Below are 25237 nucleotides of genomic sequence, written 5' to 3' on the forward strand. Positions count from 1 at the left end.
ACAAATCTCTGATAAAAACCCGTGGGTTTGCAGAGAACCTTAGTATCGGAGAAAACTATATCGTGATCACCCACAGCGTTGTAACAGTGGTCAGCTACAGCAGAAGAATTCGTTCTGCCGTGTTTCAAATCTGATTTGTGCTCGCGAATTCGGTCAGAGACATGTCGCTTCGTCTCCCCGATATAGCAATCACCACAAGTGCAGCTCAATTTGTAAACCCCGGGGTACTGTAAGTCAGGAACGACATCCTTCACGGATGGGATCAGGTCACGGATATTGTCTACTGTATTGAACCGGACCAGGATCTTGTGTTTGTTTAAAATTTTGGAGATATTTTTAGTAATGCCTGCTATATATGGTAGTGTGATGGTTTTGACCGGAGTATCAAGTGGTTGTTTATGTATGGCGGGAGAAACAGCTTGGCGGATGGTACGGTCAGAGTATCCGTTTCTCTTGAGGGCCAGGTGTTCATGTTTTAATTCACTGGTCAGGTGGTGTTGGTCCAAAATGCAATGTGCCCTGTGGTATAACGTTTTGATGAGAGAATTCTTTTGAGCTAGGTGGTGGTGGGAATCAGGTTTCAAGTAGGAATCTGTGTGGGTGGGTTTCCTGTGGACAGAATGCCCCAGTGGGCCATCAGGTCTCCTCTCAAACAGAACATCCAAGAATGGTAGCTTGCCATCTTTCTCCACTTCCATGGTGAATTTGATGGCGGGATGTCTAGAATTGATGTGGTGTAGGAAAAGGTTCAGAACTTACCCGAGCTCCTTGAGGCCTTGGCCCGCAGCAACGATGTCGTAAAGCGCAGGACCCGAGTCCTCGGTCAGCGAGTTGTTCCAAATACTAAAAACAAACATCACCAAAAATAGGCGCACGCGTTGGATGACGGTTTCGTTTTCCACCATTGTTGTTACTTCTCCAGCCGAGACGTTGTTGAAAAACGTCGGCGATATCCTGATGCCCCCCCCCCCCAACGTGCACCGGTCGGGGGGACGTCGACAACTCAACTGCAACTCCTCCAAACGCCCTTTCCCTTGAGACACTCCGTCCGCCAACATCCTCATGCCGGCATCCATGAGCTTGTTGTCGTTGAGCCTGTAAAAGCCAAATGCACAGTAGAACCCCCATTTTAATGGATTTGCACTCCTATCGTGTTGTTTGTATTGTTTGTTGTTGTAACTTTCTGACCCCGTGACCCCTACGAGACATCTGTGAAAAAAAAGCTTCATCGCTCATTTTGATTCCTCCAGCATAAATGAAAACCCTGATTTTGAAAGTAGCAAGGTGGTACAGCCCACTACCAAAAATCCCTTGAGGAGGTTATAAGGTGATACAGCCTGCTGTCTCCAGTAATCTCGAAAAGCAAATCTAGCATCTGCAGAGGCACACGCTGTCGTGATCATTCTCTTGTTTATCTTCTGACTTACTTGAGTTTCCTCAAGTGGCAGCAGTTGACGGCGATGTCGCGTAGAGCTGAGCCAGAATCATCCGTCAAGGAGCAGTCCCACAAACTGAACAGAGAGAACACACACACTTTATTAAGGGGTTCCGACATGGCTCTGCAATATCATAATAAAATACATTTATATGGATCCATAACAGAGGTTTTTTCGTGTTAGATCACGTAAATATAAATGTATCGTTAAACCGGCCACCATCCGACACAGCCATTTAGTAAGGCTTGTCACGTAAACAGAACATGCCAATTCGTTACGAGTGTAGTGTAATAGCGCCGTCTGTTGTCCAGCAACGGTAACTGCGGTAAACGAGCAGTACACACGTCGGTGAGCATTTACGCCTGTGTGTCGGCAAGCAGGAGGAACTGGGGTCACAGAGACCCCGTCTGGAAGCCCCTAGAACCCGCTAGTGGGTTTGAGAAGGTAGGCGTGGCCAGGGCGTGGCCAGGGCGGGGCCAGGGCGGGGCCAGGCTGCGCCGGGTAGGATAAACGCAGCGGACAGCGAAAACTCATGGCTGCCGGTTCTGGGAAGTGGTCTCGTCTCGTCGCATTCGTCTCTGCCGCCTTCGTCACTGGACAGTTGTTGGCCATCTCGGTCGACGCCGTCAGTGTAACACGGCCAGGGTTGTGTCTAGGCTGGGCTATATGACTTGGGAGAAGCGAGGGCTGTTGTATATGAGCCTTTTCCAAAATTGATATTAACAATAATATTTGCCGTTATATATCATATTTTTTTAACAAACAAAAAAAATAATCAATAAACCCCGTAAGCCAGGCACACGAAAAACCAGATGTAGGTCATAAACAGGCCATTAATAAATAAAGAAATAATACAACTTTCGAGGCGAGGATGTTAGCAGCTATCTGCGAAGATCTCCAGATGAACAAGAGTTTGATGTGCCCTAAGGGAGGTCACGCAGAGGGAAGCCCTCCGCAAGCCAGAAACGAGGACGCCCACGGGTTAACCATATATATATTTTTTCCTTTGTCATTAAAACAACGGTCAAATTTAAAATGCATTAACAAGAATAAGCTAAAGTTAGCGGTCCTCGCGCTCACTCCAATCAAGACCAGGCCACCAGATACATCAGTGAATTATTATCCAATAATTAATTCGCTATCAAATGATTTTCACCTTTAATACTTTTACTGTTAAAACAAAGCTTGGAGAAAAAATACCGAGTCACATCAAAGGTTATCGAGAAGGAATGAGGCGAACGGGCAAACTTACGAAAGAGTTTAAACAATATCCCAAGCAACCCTGACCACCTTTGTCTCTCTCACAGCGCGGAGAAGCAGGAATTACACGTTATCACAAGGGGCCATCTTGAAAAGCCAGCCGGGTTTGATGAGGAGACACACCCCACCCCACACACGGCAACCAGGCAAACAAAGTTTTAAAGAAAATTGCAATATAACATTAATAATAACGTGTTAACCTTAAACGATATTCCATTATAGAACCTTACAGAACCAAGGGATATGGATTCCAACAATCTGGAAACGGACCTCTTAAACTCAGGATGAAAATTATTTGTCTTTCTAATAACTCCATCATATCAATGCGAACCTCGGTAACCCGAGAGGGGTGTCGGGAGGACGTAGTTACAAACACGAGTATTGGCGAACATGGGACCAAATTGTATTTGAGAAATATAAAGTCGAAAGTATAAGGAGATAGGTACTCCCGACCACCTTTGTCTCTCCCGAAGAGCGCGAGAGAGGAATTTCACGCCAGGGCAAACAGATCGTTATCGCAGGAGCCATCTGTACACACACACACACAAACTCACACACACAGACCCCGCCCCCCCCTTTTCCACTGCGCAGAGAGAATTGTCTTTGAATATAACGGTCAGCCGCATTTTCAAAAGTCAGAGAAGTCAACAGTCAAGAGTGAAGACAGATCAGCGAGTCAAGTCGTCCACAGGACGAGCAGTCGCATGGAGCGGCTGGCTCCGAGCCTCGCTGAGTAGCGAGGATCGCTGAGTCGCGATGTATCAACAAAAGTGAGTCATACAGCAATGGAGGAAACCTGCTGTCAGCGAACCAGCACGGGCGCGTTCGCGCACTTCAACAGAGAAAGCACGTGCGACTCAGCTCACTCAGCAGAAGAAAAACTTGACCTGTCGCCCGCGAGCACAGCGTCAGATACTACAGCAGCGGAAAGAGCGCGCCCCGGCGCAGCTCATCCAGCAGTGGAGGAAACTGCTGTCAGCGAATCAGCACGGGCGCGTTCGCGCATCTTCAAGGAGAAAGAGCGCGGCCAGCAACGCCAAGCAAGAGCGTGCAGCAGCTCAGCCAGCAGTGGAGAGAAACTGCTATCAGCGAACCAGCACGGGCGCGTTCGCGCATCTTCAAGGAGAGGGAGCGCGCCACCAGCGTGCCATCAGCACCAGCATCAGCACCAGCGCGTGCCAACAGCGTGCCACCAGCGTGCCACCAGCACCAGCGCGTGCCAACAGCGTGCCACCAGCGTGCTACAGCGCGCAACTTCGCGTCACCAGGGCTGAGAGGGCAGCGGCCCCGCACTCAACACCCATCGGCGCGACGACGGCGAGCGTCGTGCTGACTCATCCAGCCAGCGGTGGACAGAAACTGGCAGTCGTTCGTATGCCCCCCACACTCTCCCCCCCTCCTCACTCCCCCACCGCTACACAACGAACAAACATTTTTTTGACAAGGAAATCAACCTAGGCGTTTGCTCAACGCAAGAAATCAACAACGCTCCCATTAAACATACAAGACTCATGATAACTGCGTCAACTATTAGCTGATAACGAAAAACATCGCCACCCATTGAGTTACGTTGATGAGGCAATCAGAATTATTTCAGTCGAACGCTTTAATTGCATAATCGTTGATGAATCAATGAACGAACATCGCCGTGGTACTGTGCTGACGATTTCAAGCATAATAATTTCGCATATCAGAATGTGTTAAGGATTGGATACGAATCAAAGACCGAGTGCCGTGTTGTGTAATCATTCAAGAATACGAGTTTGCATATTATAAGGTTAAGGTTTTGATAGAATAGTTTGCATGTTTTTAATCTCTCTCTCAACAACTGATCGATTGCGTTACGCGTCGGGAATTAACCACAGGTGCCGCTATCGAGGTGAAACAACGCAATCGTGATGGTATCATGTTAACGCTGTGTTGAAATTCCAACATCCCGAGATTGAGTTTTCATATTATCCAAAAATTAAAGTTAGCTAGAGAATAAAATTGATTAAAGCATAAAGGTTGTGTGTGATTCTTCCTGAAATTCTGCATAATATTGTTCTGCGTATGAGATCTGAATCCTGGGGACCTATCATAAGCACACTATCACCACACATAATCCATAACACACATAATTCGTAATGTTCAATCGAGAGTAATCGTATCCTTATCGATAATACGGAATTAAAGAGCAGAGTCGAATCGACTCTCTCTCATTCACGCTCACAATGCCTGCGTCACTGCATACGATTAATTGCGTCATTCCAATTCATAACACAATCCTAGTCACCGAGGCTCGACCTGATAATCCATAACGACCTGCATTATCCTAACCACGCCCACTCGCACACATTAATACGATTATCTCTCGAATCACCATAATTTATGTGCATAATTACACTGATTAACATAATTTCGGATAAATTATGCAAATCTCAAATTTCATTTAATTTTCATTATTTTAATTAATTTTCATAACACCTATATATACAACAGGGCGAACTTGCGAACCTGAAAGTGTGAATAAAGAAGGTGCCTCCTCAAGAACCTTGTCTCCCGCTCTGCTGACACTACACTAGTACAGCACACCGGTGTTTTGGAGAGTAAATCCACAACATTTATTGAGTACGATGTTTCGCCAATAATTGCAATGAGCATCATCAGACGACAGCCAGATTTGTGAATAAATTCTCCTGTTTCGTTCTTAAATAGAGGGATAGATGTAATGTAGTCACGAATATAAACATTACCACTATATTCTTAGCTCTTTCGGTAAAGTCACGTTGAAGGGAAACAATAAAATATATATAAAACAATAAAAATTATCACGACGTTTCGACCATAACACAAACGGTCGTCATCAGGTGTGTCGGTTTGCATTAATTTATTTATTTTTGAACGGCATATTTATTTATTTAAAAACGTCAGCGCCACACGCAGCGATTTGACGGTTTATTTAGAAGGACTAGTCCATCTATGTTCTGAAAAAAGGAGGGGGGGAGACGAAAAATTAATGTATGCTGTCTGAAAGCCACTGTAAGCGTGAACAATCAATTAAGACCTGAAATGGTTTATCAAATCTTTCCAATGATTGCTAAGCCAGAATTCATATTCTCGGTTGAAATTGTCTCTGTGCTTGTATATGTGGATAGCCTCATGAACGAATCTCTCATGGTAGCCAGATGGCTTACCTCTCCAAGACAGAGGTTCTTTGTAAGCCATCTGGCTACCATGAGAGATTCGTTCATGAGGCTATCCACATATACAAGCACAGAGACAATTTCAACCGAGAAGATGGAGTCTGGCTTAGCAATCATTGGAAAAATTTGATAAACCATTTCAGGTCTTAATTGATTGTTCACGCTTACAGTGGCTTTCAGACAGCATACATTAATTTTTCGTCTCCCCCCTCCTCTTTTCAGAACATAGATGGACTAGTCCTTCTAAATAAACTGCCAAATCGCTGCGCGTGGCGCTGCCGTTTTTATAAATAAATAAATATGCCGTTTAAAAATAAATAAATGCAAACCGACAGTTCTTTCAAATGTTTCTTGCCGTTGGTTTTCACACCTGATGACGACCGTTTGTGTTATGGTCGAAACGTCGTGAGAATTTCTATTGTTTTATATATATTTTATTATTGTATTGTTTCCCTTCAACGTTACTTTACCGAAAGAGCTAAGAATATGAATTACTGCAGTCACGAAAGCTTTAAATCAAAATATTACCACTATACTCTACAATTTTGTTTCTACTTTACCATGTAAGGCCCACTGAGCTCTTTTGTCAGAAACGACCTGGGCCACAAATGATAGCTCAACGGAGTGGATTATCACGTGGAAATTTATCACAGCCAAATACCCAAATACTCTCAAAGCATTCTCTAAATGTGGAGGGGAAAACCAGAGAACCCAGAGAAAATTCCTCGCAACCACGTGGAGAAACATGAAAACTCTAAATGTACAGGCATCGTCAGGGTCGGGATCGAACCCATGACCTCCCGTATACCAGGCGAGGTAGTTAATATTTCACCACCATGGCACAAAGAAAATTGTTCGAAATCTGAAAAATGCACAAAAGCACAGAAGAAGGGTGGGGTGCATGCTTGGAATTATGCCAAGAGCCAAAAAGAACAACTTTTGGATTAGAGAACACACACTAGTTAGCCGACGTGTTAAACTCACAGTACAGTATTTTATTAAGGGGTTCCGCCATGGATCTGCAGTATAATAAAACGAATTTATATCGAACTAGCTTCACTACCCGGCTTCGCCAGCAGGCACACTGCGTGACGCTGCCGCATGCGGGTGACATCACAGATGTGACGTCACTGCTCACTTGCCGTGCAAAATATGACACCCATTATTCCCCCCCCCCCCCCCCCCAAAATACAAATGTCTATTTTTATACTTTTTGCATTGTGTACAATCTGTAAGCTACTCACATGCCAAATTTCAAGTTTGTTGCATGTCGGGAAGTATGCTAAACATTTCTAACAGACACACATTCACAAATTTCCCTTTTATATACATAGATGAAAATATGCTTTTTGGTTCTTTCGGTAAGGTCACGTAATAGAAAAAAATTATAGATCACGACGTTTCGATCGCAACACAAGCAATCGTCATCAAACCAAGATTGAACCGCCTCTATGGGGAGGGTTTCCACACACCTGTTAGATCTTTTAACAGACTGCAAGACAAGAAGGCTCGCCTGATCGAGTCGCTCACCTTTCTGAAGAGATGCCGCAACACCAAGGTAATACCGATCACCTTTACACTCACATCTGCTGCTGTCACTTCTCCTAATGCTAAACGGATCTTGTTCAGGGCTAGCCTAGCCCTAATCTCAGAGAGAATAATACTGCTCCGATTTGAACTTGATAATTTGACAAGACTCTCTTACAATCTCAGTTAGCATTGACAGAAAAAATGTCCACATCTGATTGGGACAATGTAGATAACATGATAGTTTCTTCTGCCACTTCAATGTCAACCAAATGTAAAGTTAACCTAAGAAGAAGCCAGATCCACATTTTAAAAAGTTAGATGTTAACAAGATTGTTATCAATCAGAGTAACAGCCCAATTTCCGACGGCCTAAAATCGGTATTAGCTAAAGCAGGGGTCGGGAACCTATGGCTCGCGAGCCAGATGTGGCTCTTTTGATGATTGCATATGGCTCGCAGATAAAACAAAATATTCTCACTTGTTTTAATCCATCCATCGATTTTTCACTGCGCATGTCCTGTTCAGGGCTGCAGGAGCAATTGTCCATTATTTTAATTGGATGATACTGGCCTACGTTTGCCGTTGCTGGGTAAAACAGGTAAACGCCCCCTTTTGAATCAGTCTGAGACTGCGTCTGCTCGGTCATTAGCTCAAAGCTAACCCTTCGACGAAGAAGATGGCGAAAAGAAAAAAAAAACACGAGTATCGTACATTCCAGGACAAATGGACCGAAGAATTCGCCTTTGTGGAGAGAGCGGGTTCTGCGGTGTGTCTAATTTGCAATGACAAAATTACATCGTTGAAACGGTCGAATGTAAAGCGGCACTTCGACACGCGCCACGCTACCTTTGCATCAAAATACCCTGCGGGAGACAGCAGAAAGAAAGCGTGCCAAGAGCTTCTGAGCAGGATGCAAGCTAGCCAGCAGCAACTCTGCGTATGGACCCGGCAAGGTGACTATAATTCGGCTAGCTTTGCTGGTTCTTTAGCAATAGTGAGGAACGGAAAACCATTCACAGATGGCGAGTATGCTAAAACGTTCATGCTGGATGTAGCCAATGAACTTTTTGATGATCTTCCGAACAAAGACAAGATAATCAAACGGATACAAGACATACCTCTGTCGGCAAGAACTGTTCATGATCGTACCATCGTGATGGCAAACAAAGTGGAAGAAACGCAAGTGAAGGACATAAATGCAGCGCCGTTCTTTTCTCTGGCTTTGGATGAGTCAACAGACGTGAGCCATTTGTCGCAGTTCAGCGTGATTGCAAGATATGCTGTTGGTGACACACTGCGCGAAGAAAGTCTTGCTGTTCTGCCATTAAAAGGGTCCACAAGAGGTGAGGATTTATTCAAGTCTTTCATGGAGTTTGCTCAAGAAAAAAGTCTACCTATGGATAAACTTCTCTCAGTGTGTACTGATGGTGCTCCGTGTATGGTGGGGAAAAACAAAGGATTTGTGGCGCTTCTCCGTGAACATGAAAATAGACCCATCCTAAGTTTCCATTGCATTATACACCAGGAGGCACTTTGTGCTCAGATGTGTGACAGGCAGTTTGGCGAAGTGATGTCGCTGGTCATTCGTGTGATCAACTTTATTGTTGCCCGAGCCTTAAATGATCGCCAGTTTAAAACACTGCTGGATGAAGTTGTAAATAACTATCCTGGTCTGCTTTTGCACAGCAATGTGCGTTGGTTGTCAAGAGGGAAGGTGCTTAGCCGTTTTGCGGCTTGCCTGAACGAAATCCGGACTTTCCTTGAAATGAAAGGCGTCGGGCATCCTGAGCTAGCCGACACCGAGTGGCTCCTCAAGTTTTACTATCTCGTAGATCTGACTGAACATCTGAACCAGCTCAACGTGAAAATGCAAGGCATTGGAAATACAGTGTTATCCCTTCAACAAGCTGTATTTGCTTTTGAAAACAAGCTGGAGCTTTTCATCACGGATCTTGAAACAGGTCGTTTACTACATTTTGAAAAACTGAGCCAATTTAAAGATGCATGCACAGCAAGTGAGCCCATTCAAAACCTTGATCTCCACCAGCTAGCTGGCTGCACATCCAGTCTCCTACAGTCCTTCAAAGCACACTTTGGAGAATTTCGTGAGCACACTCGTCTTTTTAAGTTCATCACCCATCCAAACGAGTGTTCACTGAACACAGCCGACCTGAATTACATCCCTGGTGTCTCCGTCAGAGATTTTGAAGCAGAAGTGGCTGACCTGAAGGCCTCAGACATGTGGGTGAATAAGTTCAAGTCACTGAATGAAGATTTGGAAAGAATCACACGACAGAAAGCGGAGTTGGCGAGCAAGCACATGTGGACAGAAATGAAAAAACTCCAACCCGAAGACCAGCTGATTCTCAAAACTTGGAACGCGCTTCCTGTCACATACCACACACTGCAGCGTGTGAGTATTGCTGTATTGACCATGTTTGGATCTACGTATGCATGTGAGCAGTCATTCTCACATCTTAAAAACATCAAGTCCAACCTACGATCACGTTTAACGGATGAAAGCCTCAACGCTTGCATGAAGCTTAACCTCACCAAGTACCAACCCGACTACAAAGTACCAACCCGACTACAAAGACATCAGCAAATCCATGCAGCACCAGAAGTCGCATTAATGGTGAGTGTTATAACAACATTATTTAAAAGAATAAATTCAGAGGGTTATTATACTGACATTTAGTTGAATTCACTTTTAAAATATATTATATGGCTCTCACTGAAATAAATTTCCAAATTTTTTGCTTTCATGGCTCTCTTAGTCAAAAAGGTTCCCGACCCCTGAGCTAAAGGGTTGAATTTCGCACCGTCTTTAAGGTCTGCTTTGTGTTCACGAATGCGGTCCGAGACATGGCGTTTGGTTTCTCCAATGTAACTACTACCACAGAGGCAACTTAGTTTGTAGACACCAGGGTACTGTATGTCCGGAATCACATCTTTTACAGACGGAACCAGATCACGGATTTTATGTAATGTGTTGAAACAAAAAAGATCTCCAAAATCTTGAATAAACACAAGATCCAGGTCCGTTGAATTACTGCAGTCACGAAAGCTTTAAATCAAAATTTTATCCCATCTGTAAAGATGTGATTCCAGACATGCAATACCCTGGTGTCTACAACCTGAATTGTGTTTGTGGCAGCAGTTACATTGGGGATACGAAACGACATGTCTCGGACCGTGTTCGCAAACACAAGGCAGATCTGAAATATGGTAGAACCAATACCTCTGCCGTTGCTAATCATTGTTTTAACACTGTGGGCGCATAACAAAATAGATTTTTCCAAGACGAAGGTACTCTGCAAACCGACTGGCTATCATCAGACATTTGTTCTTGAAGCCATCCAGATATATAAACACAGACACAACTTCAACCGAGAAGATGGGTACAAACCGAGCAATCATTGGAAGGACGTTATTGACCAGGTAAAGTCTTAACTGACTGTGATGTTTCCATCCTACCTGCCGATGTCAGCAGTTATTTCCGACTCTCTGAGTACATCACCAGGTTAAATGTCTTTACATTAACGGGCTAAGTGTCTCACTAACACAGCTACCGTTGCCCCTTTCCCTCGATGTGGCAGGATCTCTCGTTTTTTAACAGACTCTTACTGGCTGTGATGTTTCTGTGTATGTGTCTCTCTTTGTGTGTGTGTCTCCCTGTTTGTATGTCTGTGTGTGTGTGTGTGTCTCTCTCTATATGTGTCTCTATGTGTGTGTCTCTCTCTCTCTCTTTGTGTCTCTCTGATTGCTGGCGAGTGTCTGAGCAAAGGTGACGCCCAGGTAGCCTGGTCTTGCGTCGCGTGCCAGTTGTTGTCCCAGATGTACTTTACTGAGGGCATTGCGTGCAGGTGGAGGTAGGTTGAGACTGTGTTCACTCAAAGGCAGATCGTATCCACGTTCCAATATTGCTTAATGGTCCCAAAACCGCTGTCTTTGTAGGAAAGGCGGATGTCATCGGCGTAGATGAACCCGCCCGTGGAGGTTTTGTTCGGTGAGTAATTTGCAGATATATTAAACGTCGGTGCCAATTCGGCGGAGCTGGGCCCTCCACCTGCTTTTATTTTGTCCCCCACTTTTTCTCAGCAGCATCTCTCCGTTGTCATGACTGCCCATCTAGGCAACAACATCCTTGACAACTTGTATAAAGTAGGAGACAACATTCTGGATAGGCCGCAGTTAAATCTAGGGCCAGTTCTTAACTGCGCGCACTTCTGCCTGCGCGGGAAAACTCCGCTTGCTCCACGTTTAGGGTTATTGTTTTACGATGGGTGCGAGTCTCCCAAAATGTTTGAACATGACTAGCAGCCACCCCCCCCCCCCCCCCCAACGTGTTTAGACAAGGGAAACGCACAACATGCTCAGATGTGGCTATACCTCCAGCAATGCCGCGCAAGTGCTGATCGTGCTTAATGACGGAATCTTTGAATGCACGGGAGCACAAGAACAGTCGTCTCAGTTACTCCCATCTCAATAGCTCAGTAGCCAGTAGATTTATTTTATTAGAGGGTAGTAGATCTCTTTTTTGTAATGTAGTGCGGAGGGGGGGGGGAGGCGAACTTCACAATTCTTGTCCGCAATCTACCCAGCCACCACCGGAAGAGACCATTCGCTGGTAGCGCACCGCTAAACATCCACACGGCGGCCGCGTTCCCATCTACAAGAGGTGTCCGCCACTTACTCCAGTTCCTCCAAATGTACGCCTCCTCCGGAGGTACCCTCCGCAAGAATTTTGATGCCCGCGTCCTTGAGAACATTATGACTGAGCCTGCGGAACACGAAAGAGACGAGGGTGGGGAGAAACAGCCATGATTTTGACATGTTTTAGATGTTATGTGTTCGGCCAATGCGATATTCGCCAAGGGCAATCACTACCGTCTGTGTGTGTCCGACCTATGCATTGTAAACGGGGATTCATTTTTTTCACCGAATATCGTCCGGGTCACTGGTAGACTGGAGTAGGCGCGTGACTTGTCGCCACAGCCATACCTTATCTCAACGGAATTATATAGGCGCCTTAACCAAGGCACTTTTACAAAGAGTTAACAACGGTACTACATATGAATGTGATGATGATGATGAGGTGAGTGAAATAGACGAGAGGAAGCAATGGGGGTAAATCTGTGATGCTTGAATTCGGTGAAAGCGAAATTGATGACAGTAAATGATGATGAACGGATTTAATTAATGGGGTTAATGAGTGATAGCCGTGCAATGAGAATATGAAGAGGGAACAGTAATGGTGGTGGTTATGAAGGGAAAATTAAGCGGTCGTGGGGTGAGCTGGGGGTAACAATAAGTGAGTTTTGAGTGAGGAGCAGTGAGCGAAGGTGACTGGTCAATGTGGAGGGGAAGTTTGTTCCAGTGAAGTGGGGCGAGAAGAGAGAGAGATCGGAAGCATGGATTGAGCACAAGGAGGAACAGAGAGACATAAAAAAGGGGGTATACACTGGTCTTGGTGTGCCAGATGTGTAAATATCATAAACAAAGTATTTGGTGATGTTGCTGCTGCAGCTGTCGCATTGGCGGTTGGTGCGCAAGCACAAGTAACAAAAAACTCCCAACACGCCACTCGTCAGCTGCACGGAATTTATAAACACAGTTGACTAGATTATCCGCGTTAATGACGGGGGGGGGGGGGGCGGCTGCGGATAATTCAAAATCGCGGATAAAAATATCCATTTTCCGCGAATCTCTATGCCAAAAACCTCTCATAGTTTCGTAAATTAAAACTCACAAAATAAATGATGGGATAAATCACTCAAAAGGAAGCACAACTGACGATTTCGATTTGTTATTCTTTCGATTTAGAACGAATACTACCAATTGACCGATCGACGAGCGTGCTCAATGATAACACTTTCCTGCTCCTGCGCAGAAGATTCCGCCCACAAAGTGGATAGCAGAGCCACGCCAATCAACATCAAACTCCGCCCATTGTTGTCATGCAACTACTGTACTGTGGAGGCAATCACGTGAATTTCGGATTAACCGGAGCACATATTTGTTTGGTTTAAGCACGTGACTTGTAATAAACATTTCCAAGAATAACAATGTATAACTGTTTTTAAATTATTAATTTGGGCTTAAGGGAAAATCCATGGATTGTTAATTTATGTTAAAATCCCAGGTGCGCGGTTAATCCGCAAATCGGATAAACCGCACGCGGATAATCGAGTATCTACCGTATATGTATTTTTTTTAAGATCACAGTGTTGTTGACGACTTTGTTTAGTCTTTTTGTTAATATTTTTCAGGTCTCTGAGTTAGACTGCGGCTGAAATCGAGCCCCGATTATAAGGCGGCGGTGTGGATTATGCTGGCGTTTATCTGGCGGTATGCAGCCCTTACAGGTATGTTGCAATGTTCACGCAGTGTGCGTGCACGCGGATGCTTTATATTTTTTACGTTCAAAAAACATTTGTCGGCATAAACCACGGCACACGTGCGTATATTACACACGTAAACAGGCACAGGCAATATGTGTTCATAATGTAACGTAAACACACACGTACGCAAGACACAACTGCAGTGACGCACATGGGCACAATGACAATGCACACTGGGCAACTGTTTTTCGTGAGCACCAATTAAGGGCGACCCAGCACATGCAGAGGTGCTGTGACCAGGTATGCGGTTACGAGTGAGTTGACCAGGGCAAGACCAGAATAGGTTCAGACACCCACTTAAAAAAAAATGTATACGTGTCATTACGTGTGTTCACTAAGTACGTGTCACTTGACACCCTAGACACCCTTAGAAATGAGATGGTTCAATCCACAATGGAGTTTCTAGTTGGATTAAACAAAAAAAGTATTCCCACTGATGTGGGTGAATGGGCCCTAGTCCAACCACATGGATGCCCCGGGGACTTGTTGGTGAATGGGGCCCTGGGCCCGCTTCAAGCTCCCCCGTGAACCGTTAGTTAAGGACGCGCTGGTGAATACTGCACATAGAAATCGCAGAAAAATCAACCAATTGCATTTAGATGCTATTTACATTTAAATAGTTCTTGTTGTGCTAGGGTAAGTGTACTTTGAGGCCATGTGAATCGTCAAAGGCTTTCCCCGAAGGTCACAGGACAGACTTGTGTTACAGACTCATGGCAACCCCACTTTAATCGCAGCACCGCCAGGATTATATTCACATACGTTACCTGACATGCAGTTGCATTAAGATCAAGATTGAAAAACTTCTCATTTGCATAGGTGGCCATAATATAACTGCATTTGCATTTTACTTCATAAACTCATGTCTGTGTAGACATCTATTCAGTGTTTCTGCAACTGAATTTATAATTGTACCATGATCGGCCTAAAAATAATCCACGCGAGCTGTCTCATGCAACAGGGAATAATCTAACGTTGATTTAATGTTTGTGCAATACTGCCGATTTCTCATTTGATTAAATTGTTTTACTCTGATTTATGATTGGTTATTTTTCCTCTGATTTCTGATTGTTTTGCTTTGATTTCTAATTGGCTGTTTATACTATGATTTCTGATTGTTGTTTTTGCTATGATTTCTAATCGATGGTTTTTGCTCTGATTTCTAATTATTTGTTTTTTGATCTGATTTCTGATTGGTTGCTTTTGTTTAGATTCCTAATTAGTTGTTTTTGTTGTGATTTCTGATTGGTTGTCTTTGCTCCGATTTCTATTTGGTTTATTGGTCTAAACTTGATTTGAAGCTTTCGTGACTGCAAAAATTACTCTTTGTTTTTTTCGGTAAAGTCACGTAGAAAGGAAATAAATTAAATAATAGAATACGACGTTTCGATTGCAACACAAGCACTCGTCATCAGGTAAGAATGAATGAGAAAAAACAAACCTAGTAAACTTAGAAATACAATGCAATGCAACACAGAGAGTCGGATAACACAACAGTCAACACGCCACCTGGTTAATAACGTTCTTCCAAAGATTGCTCAATTTGAGAGAGAGACAAAAACACAGCCACGGAGACACACACAGACAGCTTGTGTGTCTGTGTGTGTCTCCACCAACTTCGCGCGCCGACATAGTGGCGGTAACATGATCATCTCTCACGTTAACATGATCATCTCTCACATTAACATGATAATCTCTCATGTTAACATGATAATCTCTCACGTTAACATGATAATCTCTCACATTAACATGATAATCTCTCACATTAACATGATAATCTCTCACATTAACATGATAATCTATCACGTTAACATGATAATCTCTCACGTTAACATGATAATCTCTCACGTTAACATGATAATCTCTCACATTAACATGATAATCTCTCACGTTAACATAATAATCTCTCACGCTAACATAATCTTTCACGTTAACATGATAATCTCTCATGTTAACGTGATAATCTATCACATTAAAATGATAATATATCACATTAACGTGATAATCTCACATTAACATGATAATCTCTCACGTTAACATGATAATCTCTCACATTAACATGATAATCTCTCACGTTAACATGATAATCTCTCACGTTAACGTGATAATCTATCACGTTAACATGATCATCTCTCACATTAACATGATAATATATCACATTAACATGATACTCTCTCACATTAACATGATAATCTCTCACGTTAACATGATAATCTCTCACGTTAACGTGATAATCTATCACGTTAACATGATCATATCTCACATTAACATGATAATATATCACATTAACATGATACTCTCTCACATTAACATGATAATCTCTCACGTTAACATGATAATCTCTCACGTTAACATGATAATCTCTCACGTTAACATGATAATCTCTCACGTTAACATGATAATCTCTCACATTAACATAATAATCTCTCACATTAACGTGATAATCTCTCACATTAACATGATAATCTCTCACATTAACATGATAACCTCTCACATTAACATAACAATCTCTCAAATTAACATGACATCTCACATTAACATAACAATCTCTAACATTAACATAACAATCTCTCAAATTAGCATAACAATCTCTAACATTAACATGATAACCTCTCACATTAACATAACAATCTCTAACATTAACATAATAATCTCTCACATTAGCATAACAATCTCTCACATTAACATAATAATCGTCGTCATGGTCGCCCTCCGATTTAACATGCAAATGTTTTACCTGGCAGCCCTCTGATTGGTGGAAACCCACCACGAGCGCCGCCGTGGACCGTCACTGACATGACACTTGGGCCACGCCCATTTTAAACCTTTATAAACAGTTTGCCTTTAGAGGCGAACCCCGCTTTTCCTGATGACGACCGCTTGTGTTGCGATCGAAACATCGTAGATTTTTTGTTATTTTCTTTGAACCTATCGACGTGATTTTACCGAAAGACCCAAAGAATATGAATTCCTGCAGTCACGAAAGCTTTAAGTCTAGATTTCTTTTATCCGTTTTGCTTTTGCCATTTTTATGACCCAGGTCACTCGTGCAAATGAGACAAATCCTGGTTACACAACATCAACTTGACACTTGATTGGACCACTGCATTGTACAGTCAGTTTAATTGGCACATAAACACCACAGGAGGAAACATTTAATCAGCCTGTGTCAAATGGATGTATTTGTCAAATGAAATTCTATATGGTGCCATGATTTGTAGGGAGTGGTCTGCACACATAATGTATTTAATAATCCATCACACCACTTACAAGAGCTTTCTCAAACCATGGCATGAGTTGATTATGTCACGGAGGTCAGCGCCAGACTCCTCTGTCAATCCGCACCTGTAAAGCCTAAAGAGAGAGAAAATATTTAGATATTTGCATTATTTAAATATTGTAATTCCTCGTTAAACGAGGTTGATACGTTCCTGAAAAGGGTAGCGTTAGGTGAAAAATGCCTTCAGAAAAAACAATTGCCAGTCTTACGCGATATTATCATTGACTTTGAGGTTTGTTCGATTAATCGAGGTTTGTATTCACGTTGTCCAGCGAAACGTCTATTACTCTTAACCTTTGGTATAACGAGTGTGATGCCAAGCTCCTTCTATGCATCAGTGTACCGTTGCCTCACGGCAACGTGAATGGAGACGCTCACCGCAACTCCTTCAAATGCCGTCCTCCCTTGGCCAGACCCTCCGCCAGATGCCTCATGCCGAGGTCCGCAAACTCATTCCTGTCCAGGCTGTAAAGAATAATATAGTGGACAAAAATGAGTGTGAGCTACATGGGTGGATGTATCTTATCATCATCATCATCACGATCCATGGGCAGATAGCCCGTAGGTGTCCACTGCACATGTTGTCATATCTACACGAATGCTTAGATATATTTACGCGCTCCCACTCCACATTTGGCCAATCCGTTCCCTTCCACAACTCCGGGTCCCGGGTTACAAACCCCTCACTGTTACTCTCTGGCCTGAGTTTGGGTCGTGCTGTATCGGTGTTATTTAGCTCCCAGGACTTTCCGGGTCAAACCTAAATAGGGTTGACACACAAATGATTTTTGGGTCAGATAGTGTGAATAAAAATGCGCGTCATACACCCTCCACGAATGAAGTTGTCGCATGATGAACCAACGCACCAATGTGTTGCTGCATTAGCAGCACCGGCACGTTGGTGACCATTCGAAGCATCCAATATATAACAAACTAGTACCCAACATCAATTAACAATCGTAATATTGCGTCGCGAAAGCCTATGGTTGAATTTCAGAATCAAAATGTTTACTTATGCTGGAGAAATCCGATGAGCTATGAAGCTCTTTTTCATAGGTGTCCAGTAGGGGGTAGAAAGTTACTCGAGGTGGGTCAGAAAGTGACCAAAAAATTAACAAACAGGGTTCCGTCATCACATGTCCATGTCAAAGCAGAAGATTAGTGCTGGATACGTCCACATTTGCCAATGTGATTTATAAAATGTATCCTTAAAAATGTATTGAGAATTACATTTTCACGTACAATTTTTATTGAGTGACTGTGTTATCTTTGTATGGTTTGGGACTGCTTTTGCTGTTATTTTACTGCCTTTCCAAAGCTTGGGAAATGATGATGCAATGTGAACTTATATACTCCATTTATCTAAGAGGCGCCATATGGTGAGGCGTTATCTTCCTCGCCTGGTATGTAGGAAGTTGGGGGCTCGATCCCGAACCTGAGACCTCGATGTTTGGAGTTTGCACGTCTCTCTCCCTGTGGTCACGTGCATTTTTTCTCCGTGTCCTGTTTTTCCTTCCACATTTAGAAACATGCATTTAGACTATTTAGATAATTTTGCTGCTATAAATGTCCAAATGATAGGCCACTTTGTTGAGCTGTTATTTGCGGCCAGGTCGCTTCTGAACAATAAGTTCATACACCAGTGGGCTTTGCTTGGTAGGATGTGGATGGTTTAGTGTTGTATTTGTATTGTGTTGGGAGATTTGTTTACCTTTCCTGTACTTTGCGCTCCTATCGTGCTTTTGTACTGTTTGTTGTAACGTTCTTACCCCGTGCCCCTACTGGACATCTGTGAAAAAGAGCTTTATAGCTCATCGGATTCCTCCTGCAGTAGAAGTAAATATTCAGATTCTGAAAAAAATATTCTGAGGTGGCAACCCCTATTTGACCACTTGTGTGGTTTGAGTGCCGACGAAGTCGCAAACAACGCAGGGAGGGCCACCTTACCTCAATTCCTTGCACATTTCCATTGCGGGAACAAGTTCCTTCACCTCCCGTTGCCGGAGGCCACAGTTGTTCAACGCGAGGGTCTCCAGAGGGTTGCTCCGGCTCCTCACGGCGTAGGAGATCGTGGCGCAGTCCATGGAGGACAAACGCGTGTTCGACAGGTTAATCTTCGCCGTCGCTTCCGCTATGTTGTGTGCGGTTTGCGGATCCTGCAACTCAAACAGGCAATGGAGCAGGTTAACCACCTTGTTGTTTTCCCCTTCAAATTCCTTCACTCGTTCCGCAATCCAATTGAGGGTGTGCTTCTGGGATTCCTTAGACGGAGGTCCAATGCAATCTTTCAGGATTATCCAAGGCTTTGGCGATGCAAGGCCACAAATAAACCTTTCGACCATTTCATATCGGCCGTCACGGGAAATCTCAATCTTCTTGATTACCTCAGATGCTGTGTGCTGAGGAATGCTTTGTTGCTTAATTAACTTTGAAGAAGGATTTCGATGAAGGTACATGGCCAGTGATGCAAAGTACTCCTGAATCGTCAGGTGGGAAAAGGAGTACATTTTGACTGAATTCAACTCCTCATTTTTGAACAGCTCTCTGGTGAATGTGCCTTTCAGGCTACCGACATTGACGTTAGCGTCTTGCAAGTCGCGATAGCTGAACAACTGAATGTGCTTTTCAATTCCCCACAAGGCGAGTTTTGCAAGTTCCACAACGGTCTTCCTCGGATTAGTAATCTTTCCCCTGTGATGAGTGATGAGCACATACAAAAACTTGGAGAAGAGATCAGTCATTGTCAGTGTAGCAGACTCTGAGTCAAATTGTTTGTCTCGGCTTATAAAAGGCTTCAACGCTGTGCCGGCTATGTAGCAGAATGCTGGGATGTAGCACAGATTAAATACATTTTCATACTTTTCCAGCGATGACGCAATCTCTGACCCAAGACCGTCTTCCAAATACAGTTTGCAAAGGTACCCTTTGATCTCTGCCCTTGTAAAGCCCGAAATTTCCACAAAGCGATCGACCTTCACACCGTACAACTGGTCAATTGCAATGGGACGAGTTGTCAGCAACACAGAGGCCTCGGGCAGCAGTTTTCCTATCACTAGGCCGCCAACGATAGCTTCTTTGCTTCCCTTGTCGTCGAGGCCGCTGCAGGCATTTGCAATGTCGAGGGGGTTCCTGAACTCATCCAGCCCGTCCAGAACCAGGAGGACATCGCGAGGGTCGTGAAACATGCTGTCGGCCATACTGCCCAGGTCCGAGTGCTGCCTCTGTAAAATTTCACGAAGTGAAATGATGCGGGGATAACTATTCAGCTCTCGCAACTGGATGTACACGATGATCTTAAAATTGACGTGAAAAAATGTTTCACCTGACAAGAGTTGCATAATCATCATTTTAGTCAGGGTGGTTTTCCCAATGCCCGGCACGCCAACCAACACAATCAGGTGGGGAAGCTCTGAACTGCTTCTACATGGATCAAACAGTTGCCTACAATAGAACCCAGTATTCTTCAAATTCTCCAGTATACTCTCCTGATTCTTCACCGCCGTAATGACCGCGTGATCCTTGGCGCTGTCTTGGCAGTGATAGTCTAGCAGGAGAGGTTGCACAAATCTCTCTTTGATGAGCGTGCTTTGTCCAGGTTTGGAATCATAGTCGATTATGTACGAGCTTCGTCGTTTTAAGTACTCATAGTATCTCTGCAGCGCATTATCTGAGGAGAGATCGAAAAGGAGTTTTAAATTGTAATTCTTATTGTTATGGCAAGTAAATTACATTTACAATTACAGTGGACTCCCGATTATCCGCGTGCGGTTTATCCGATTTGCGGATTAACCGTGCACCTGAGATTTTGACATAAATTAATAACTCATGGATTCTTTCTTCCAAAGTAATCATCTAAATTACTTATACATTGTTATTCTTGGAAATATTTATTACAAGTCATATACTTAAACCGAACAAATGTGTGCTCTGGTTAATCCGAAATACACGTAATTGCCCCTACAGTACAGTAGTTGCATGACAACAGTAGGCGGAGTTTGATTTTGATTGGCGTGGCTCTGCTATCCATTTCGTGGGCCGATTCTTCTGAACGGGAGCAGTAAAGTGTTATCACTGAGCAACTAAATTTTCTTAACCTAAACGGAATTTATAACAACACATTTATATATTTACACGATGTAACCCAAAAAAAACCTGTATTATGAACAATTTATACCTATATTAGTGGTTTTTGACAAAGATTCGCGGAAAATTATTATAGGTTTGGATTATCCGGGATTTTGAATTACCCACGGCCATCCTCCCCGTCATTAGCGCGGATAATCGAAAGCCTACTGTACAATATGCACGCATTTCTATTCTCGCACATTGATTTGCAATGCATTGTTGACGAGTGTCAAGTACCTCGTTCGTTAGTTGTGTAATATTCCTAAAGGACTCTATACTCGTTCTCTACAATGTCGATGTCTTTTTTTCGTGTTGTTGCTGCTGCTGCTGCACTTAAGCACCACGTTTCTCCCTTGTAAAAAAAAGCCGAGAAACTGGCTAAACGGGAGATCGTCCGTGCAACAAATCGAATGCACTTCAACTTTGTTGTCTGGGGTCTCGAGGAAAGATCCTTATCAGGCTGCAGACTGTGCAGAGCGCGGGCAGCCACAGGGCGCTTGCTTGTACCTCGTCGCTGCGGCAACGCGTCTCTCTCCTGCTTTGGCACCGTTGCTTTGGCTCGCCCTGTCTCTAAACCAGTCGAATTTAAAGCCGCGTTGCTCATATTTAAGGCCTTGCGAGGGGTTTGCTTCACTTCATATTCAGGAGCTGATGTAACCTTTCACCCCGGCATAGTCTTTTTAAGGTCTGCCGATGATGCCTCTTTTATGCAAACCCTCAATCTCGGCTGCCTTCTTGCGATGGCCTGGGAGTTTACTGCGGTGGCCCCCTAATTGTGGAACTCCATGTTGGTCCCCCCCCCAACCCCCGGTTGTGGAACAATCGACTGGCGCCCAGAGAAAACCCTACGCGTTCGAGGGGGAAAAACAACTATCCCATACATGTTTTGCCGTGCCGCCTTCTCCTGGCAAGCCAGCCAGCGTCATGACACCTGGACGCTCACAGGAAGAAAGCTTCGCAACATTTTGTGCGCTCCACCAACACGCCCCTCCCCAGGTGCTCGATTACAGGCGTGCGCCACCCACCACCACCCGGCACCCTCGATAAACAGGAGTCGTGAAAAGTCGGTGCAATAACGGAACTGACCTGCATTGGGCATCGGTCCATCTGTGTGTGCGGATCTTCCAGCAGCTTTGTACGTATAACGGCCCGGTGACTGAGAGTTGTTTCTCCGTTTCCATGCAATGTAGGCTCCGACCAGCAGGATTCCAGCAACGATGACAGAGATGATGACGATGACCACCATGGCTGCTTTTGAGAGTCCTAATGAATAAAAACAACTCGGCGCTATCTCACGGTTCATTTTCCAACTGCACAAGCGGTCACAGAGCCTCGTCCAACTATAACCTTTAACGGCTTTTTTTGTTAATTGCACGAAATAAAAACACTAAAGTTCGCATCAAATTAAAATGTGCAATAACATATAATATGAAACACGAATAATTTCTGGGGTGCAGTGGAGACCACAGCACGTTGTGTTTTATTAGGGATAAAACAAACGACAAAGCTGCTTAATGGAGCTGGCGAGAAATCACCCCCCCCCAGTGAGGGTCTCGCATCTGGCTCCAATTCCAAAGGCTCACATGGCAGAGCCTAATCAGACTGAGAGTGGGTTTTCGGCAGATGCAGCTCTCTCATGAAATCATGGGGGGGGGGGCTTCTACAATCCACAGTTACTACTATAGAGTCAGTAGATACTAATGTAGAGTCAGTAGATACTACTGTAAAGTCAGGAGCTATGATTGCAGTCAGTAGATACCATGACAGTCAGTATATACTGCTGCAGAATCAGTAGATATGACTATAGAGTCAGTCGATACTGCTATAGTCAACAGGTACTGCTATAGAGTCAGCAGATACTACTATTGAGTTAGTAGTCACTACTATAGCCAGTGGATACTACTATACAGTCAGTAGATACTACTGTAGAGTCAGTGGATACTACTGTAGAGTCAGTGGATACTACTATAGAGTCACTAGATACTACTGAATCTATTGTATGTAGGGTGTGTAGGTATATATGCCTACAAAATAAAAATTGGCTGGGGGGTTAAAAATATTTTTGGAGTGGGGGGGGGGTTGACAATTTTTGAAAACCTTTTAGATCAACTATGTACCCCCCACTTTCTATTACTTTTTGATTCAGGACTTCTGCAAGCCTCTTAGAATTTTGTTGACGGACAAATGGACAGACAAACGGAACGATGGGCTTTCACAATAGCTTAGTATTTGTGTATATATGTTATGTTATTAAGAGAAGACAAGTTTGGAAATATATATTACACCCGGGCAAAGCCGGGTGCTTCCTGCTAGTATAAACTATAGCGATGTATGGTACACTTTGATTATACGAGAAAAAATCTATGAGAAAACATTGTTCAATTGCTGGGTTTGTAAGATTGCACCCCATTCACCTGTGGCCTCACAAGTTGATGAGGAGCTGGAACGTTGGAACCCCTCCTTACACTTACAAGTAGTGTCACACGTCCTGTTGCAAGGTGAGAGGATCTCTTCATCTATCGGGAAATAAGAAAAATACAGAAACATTGCAGTGGTGAAGCCCCCCCCCCCCAATCCCTGGGACTCACTGGTGAATGGGCCCTATTCCCCAAAACTGCCCTGGGACTCACTGGTGAAGGGGCCCTATTCCCCAAAACTGCCCTGGGACTCGCTAGTGAATGGGCCCTAGTCCCCAAAACTGCCCTGGGACTCACTAGTGAATGAACCCTATTCCCCAAAACTGCCCTGGGACTCACTGGTGAATGGGCCCTAGTCCCCAAAACTGTCCTGGGACTCGCTAGTGAATGCGCCCTATTCCCCAAAACTGCCCTGGGATTCACTGGTGAATGGGCCCTAGTCCCCAAAACTGACCTGGGACTCACTGGTGAATGGGCCCTAGTCCCCAAAACTGCCCTAGGCCTCACTGGTGAATGGGCCCTAGTCCCCAAAACTGCCCTGGGACTCGCTAGTGAATGGGCCCTAGTCCCCCAAAATGGCCCTGGGCCTCACTGATGAATGGACCCTAGTCCCCCAAAACTGCCCTGGGCCTCACTGGTGAATGGGCCCTAGTCCTCAAAACTGCCCTGAGCCTCACTGGTGAATGGGCCCTAGTCCCACAAAAACTGCCCTGGGACTCACTGGTGAATGGGCCCTAGTCCCCAAAACTGCCCTGGGACGCACTGGTGAATGGGCCTAGTACCCCCAAAACTGCCGTGGGCCTCACTGGTGAATGAGCCCTAGTCCCCCAAAACTGCCGTGGGCCTCACTGGTGAATGGGCCCTAGTCCCCCAAAATGGCCCTGGGCTTCACTGATGAATGGACCCTAGTCCCCCAAAACTGCCCTGGGACTCACTGGTGAATGGGCCCTATTCCCCAAAATTGTCCTGGGACTCACTGGTGAATGCGCCCTATTCCCCAAAACTGCCCTGGGACTCACTGGTGAATGGGCCCTAGTCCCCAAAACTGCCCTGGGACTCGCTAGTGAATGGGCCCTAGTCCCCCAAAACTGCCCTGGGCCTCACTGGTGAATGGGCCCTAGTCCCCCAAAACTGCCCTGGGACGCACTGGTGAATGGGCCCTAGTCCCCAAAACTGCCCTGGGACTCGCTAGTGAATGGGCCCTAGTCCCCCAAAACTGCCCTGGGCCTCACTGGTGAATGGGCCCTAGTCCCCCAAAACTGCCCTGGGACGCACTGGTGAATGGGCCCTAGTCCCCAAAACTGCCCTGGGACGCACTGGTGAATGGGCCTAGTACCCCCAAAACTGCCGTGGGCCTCACTGGTGAATGAGCTCTAGTCCCCCAAAATGGCCCTGGGCCTCACTGATGAATGGACCCTAGTCTCCCAAAACTGCCCTGGGCCTCACTGGTGAATGGGCCCTAGTCCCCCAACCTGCCCTGGGACTCACTGGTGAATGGGCCCTAGTCCCCAAAACTGCCCTGGGACGCACTGGTGAATGAGCCCTAGTCCCCCAAAACTGCTTGGGACTCACTGGTGAATGGGCCCTAGTCCCCCCAAAAC

General features: G+C 44.7%; 1 protein-coding gene across 1 annotated transcript in view; it reads right to left on the bottom strand.

Annotated features, from left to right (window-relative positions):
* The window catches only part of LOC116955608 (NACHT, LRR and PYD domains-containing protein 3-like), a 60118-nt gene that overhangs the window by 20739 nt on the left and 14142 nt on the right, over nucleotides 1-25237 (bottom strand). Inside the window, exons 4-12 of the mRNA XM_076053347.1 lie at nucleotides 23634-23735; nucleotides 22306-22482; nucleotides 19042-20761; nucleotides 17473-17559; nucleotides 17085-17168; nucleotides 12107-12193; nucleotides 1428-1511; nucleotides 1009-1095; nucleotides 760-843 (exon numbers count right to left, since the gene is read on the bottom strand). Of these exons, the coding sequence (XP_075909462.1) occupies nucleotides 760-843; nucleotides 1009-1095; nucleotides 1428-1511; nucleotides 12107-12193; nucleotides 17085-17168; nucleotides 17473-17559; nucleotides 19042-20761; nucleotides 22306-22482; nucleotides 23634-23735 (2512 nt within the window). The remainder of the gene's footprint in view (nucleotides 1-759; nucleotides 844-1008; nucleotides 1096-1427; nucleotides 1512-12106; nucleotides 12194-17084; nucleotides 17169-17472; nucleotides 17560-19041; nucleotides 20762-22305; nucleotides 22483-23633; nucleotides 23736-25237) is intronic.

This window comes from Petromyzon marinus, chromosome 60, assembly GCF_048934315.1.
Source record: "Petromyzon marinus isolate PM22_M1 ecotype Great Lakes invasive population chromosome 60, UKy_Petmar_22M1.pri1.0, whole genome shotgun sequence".
NCBI classification, from domain to species: Eukaryota; Metazoa; Chordata; class Hyperoartia; order Petromyzontiformes; family Petromyzontidae; genus Petromyzon; species Petromyzon marinus.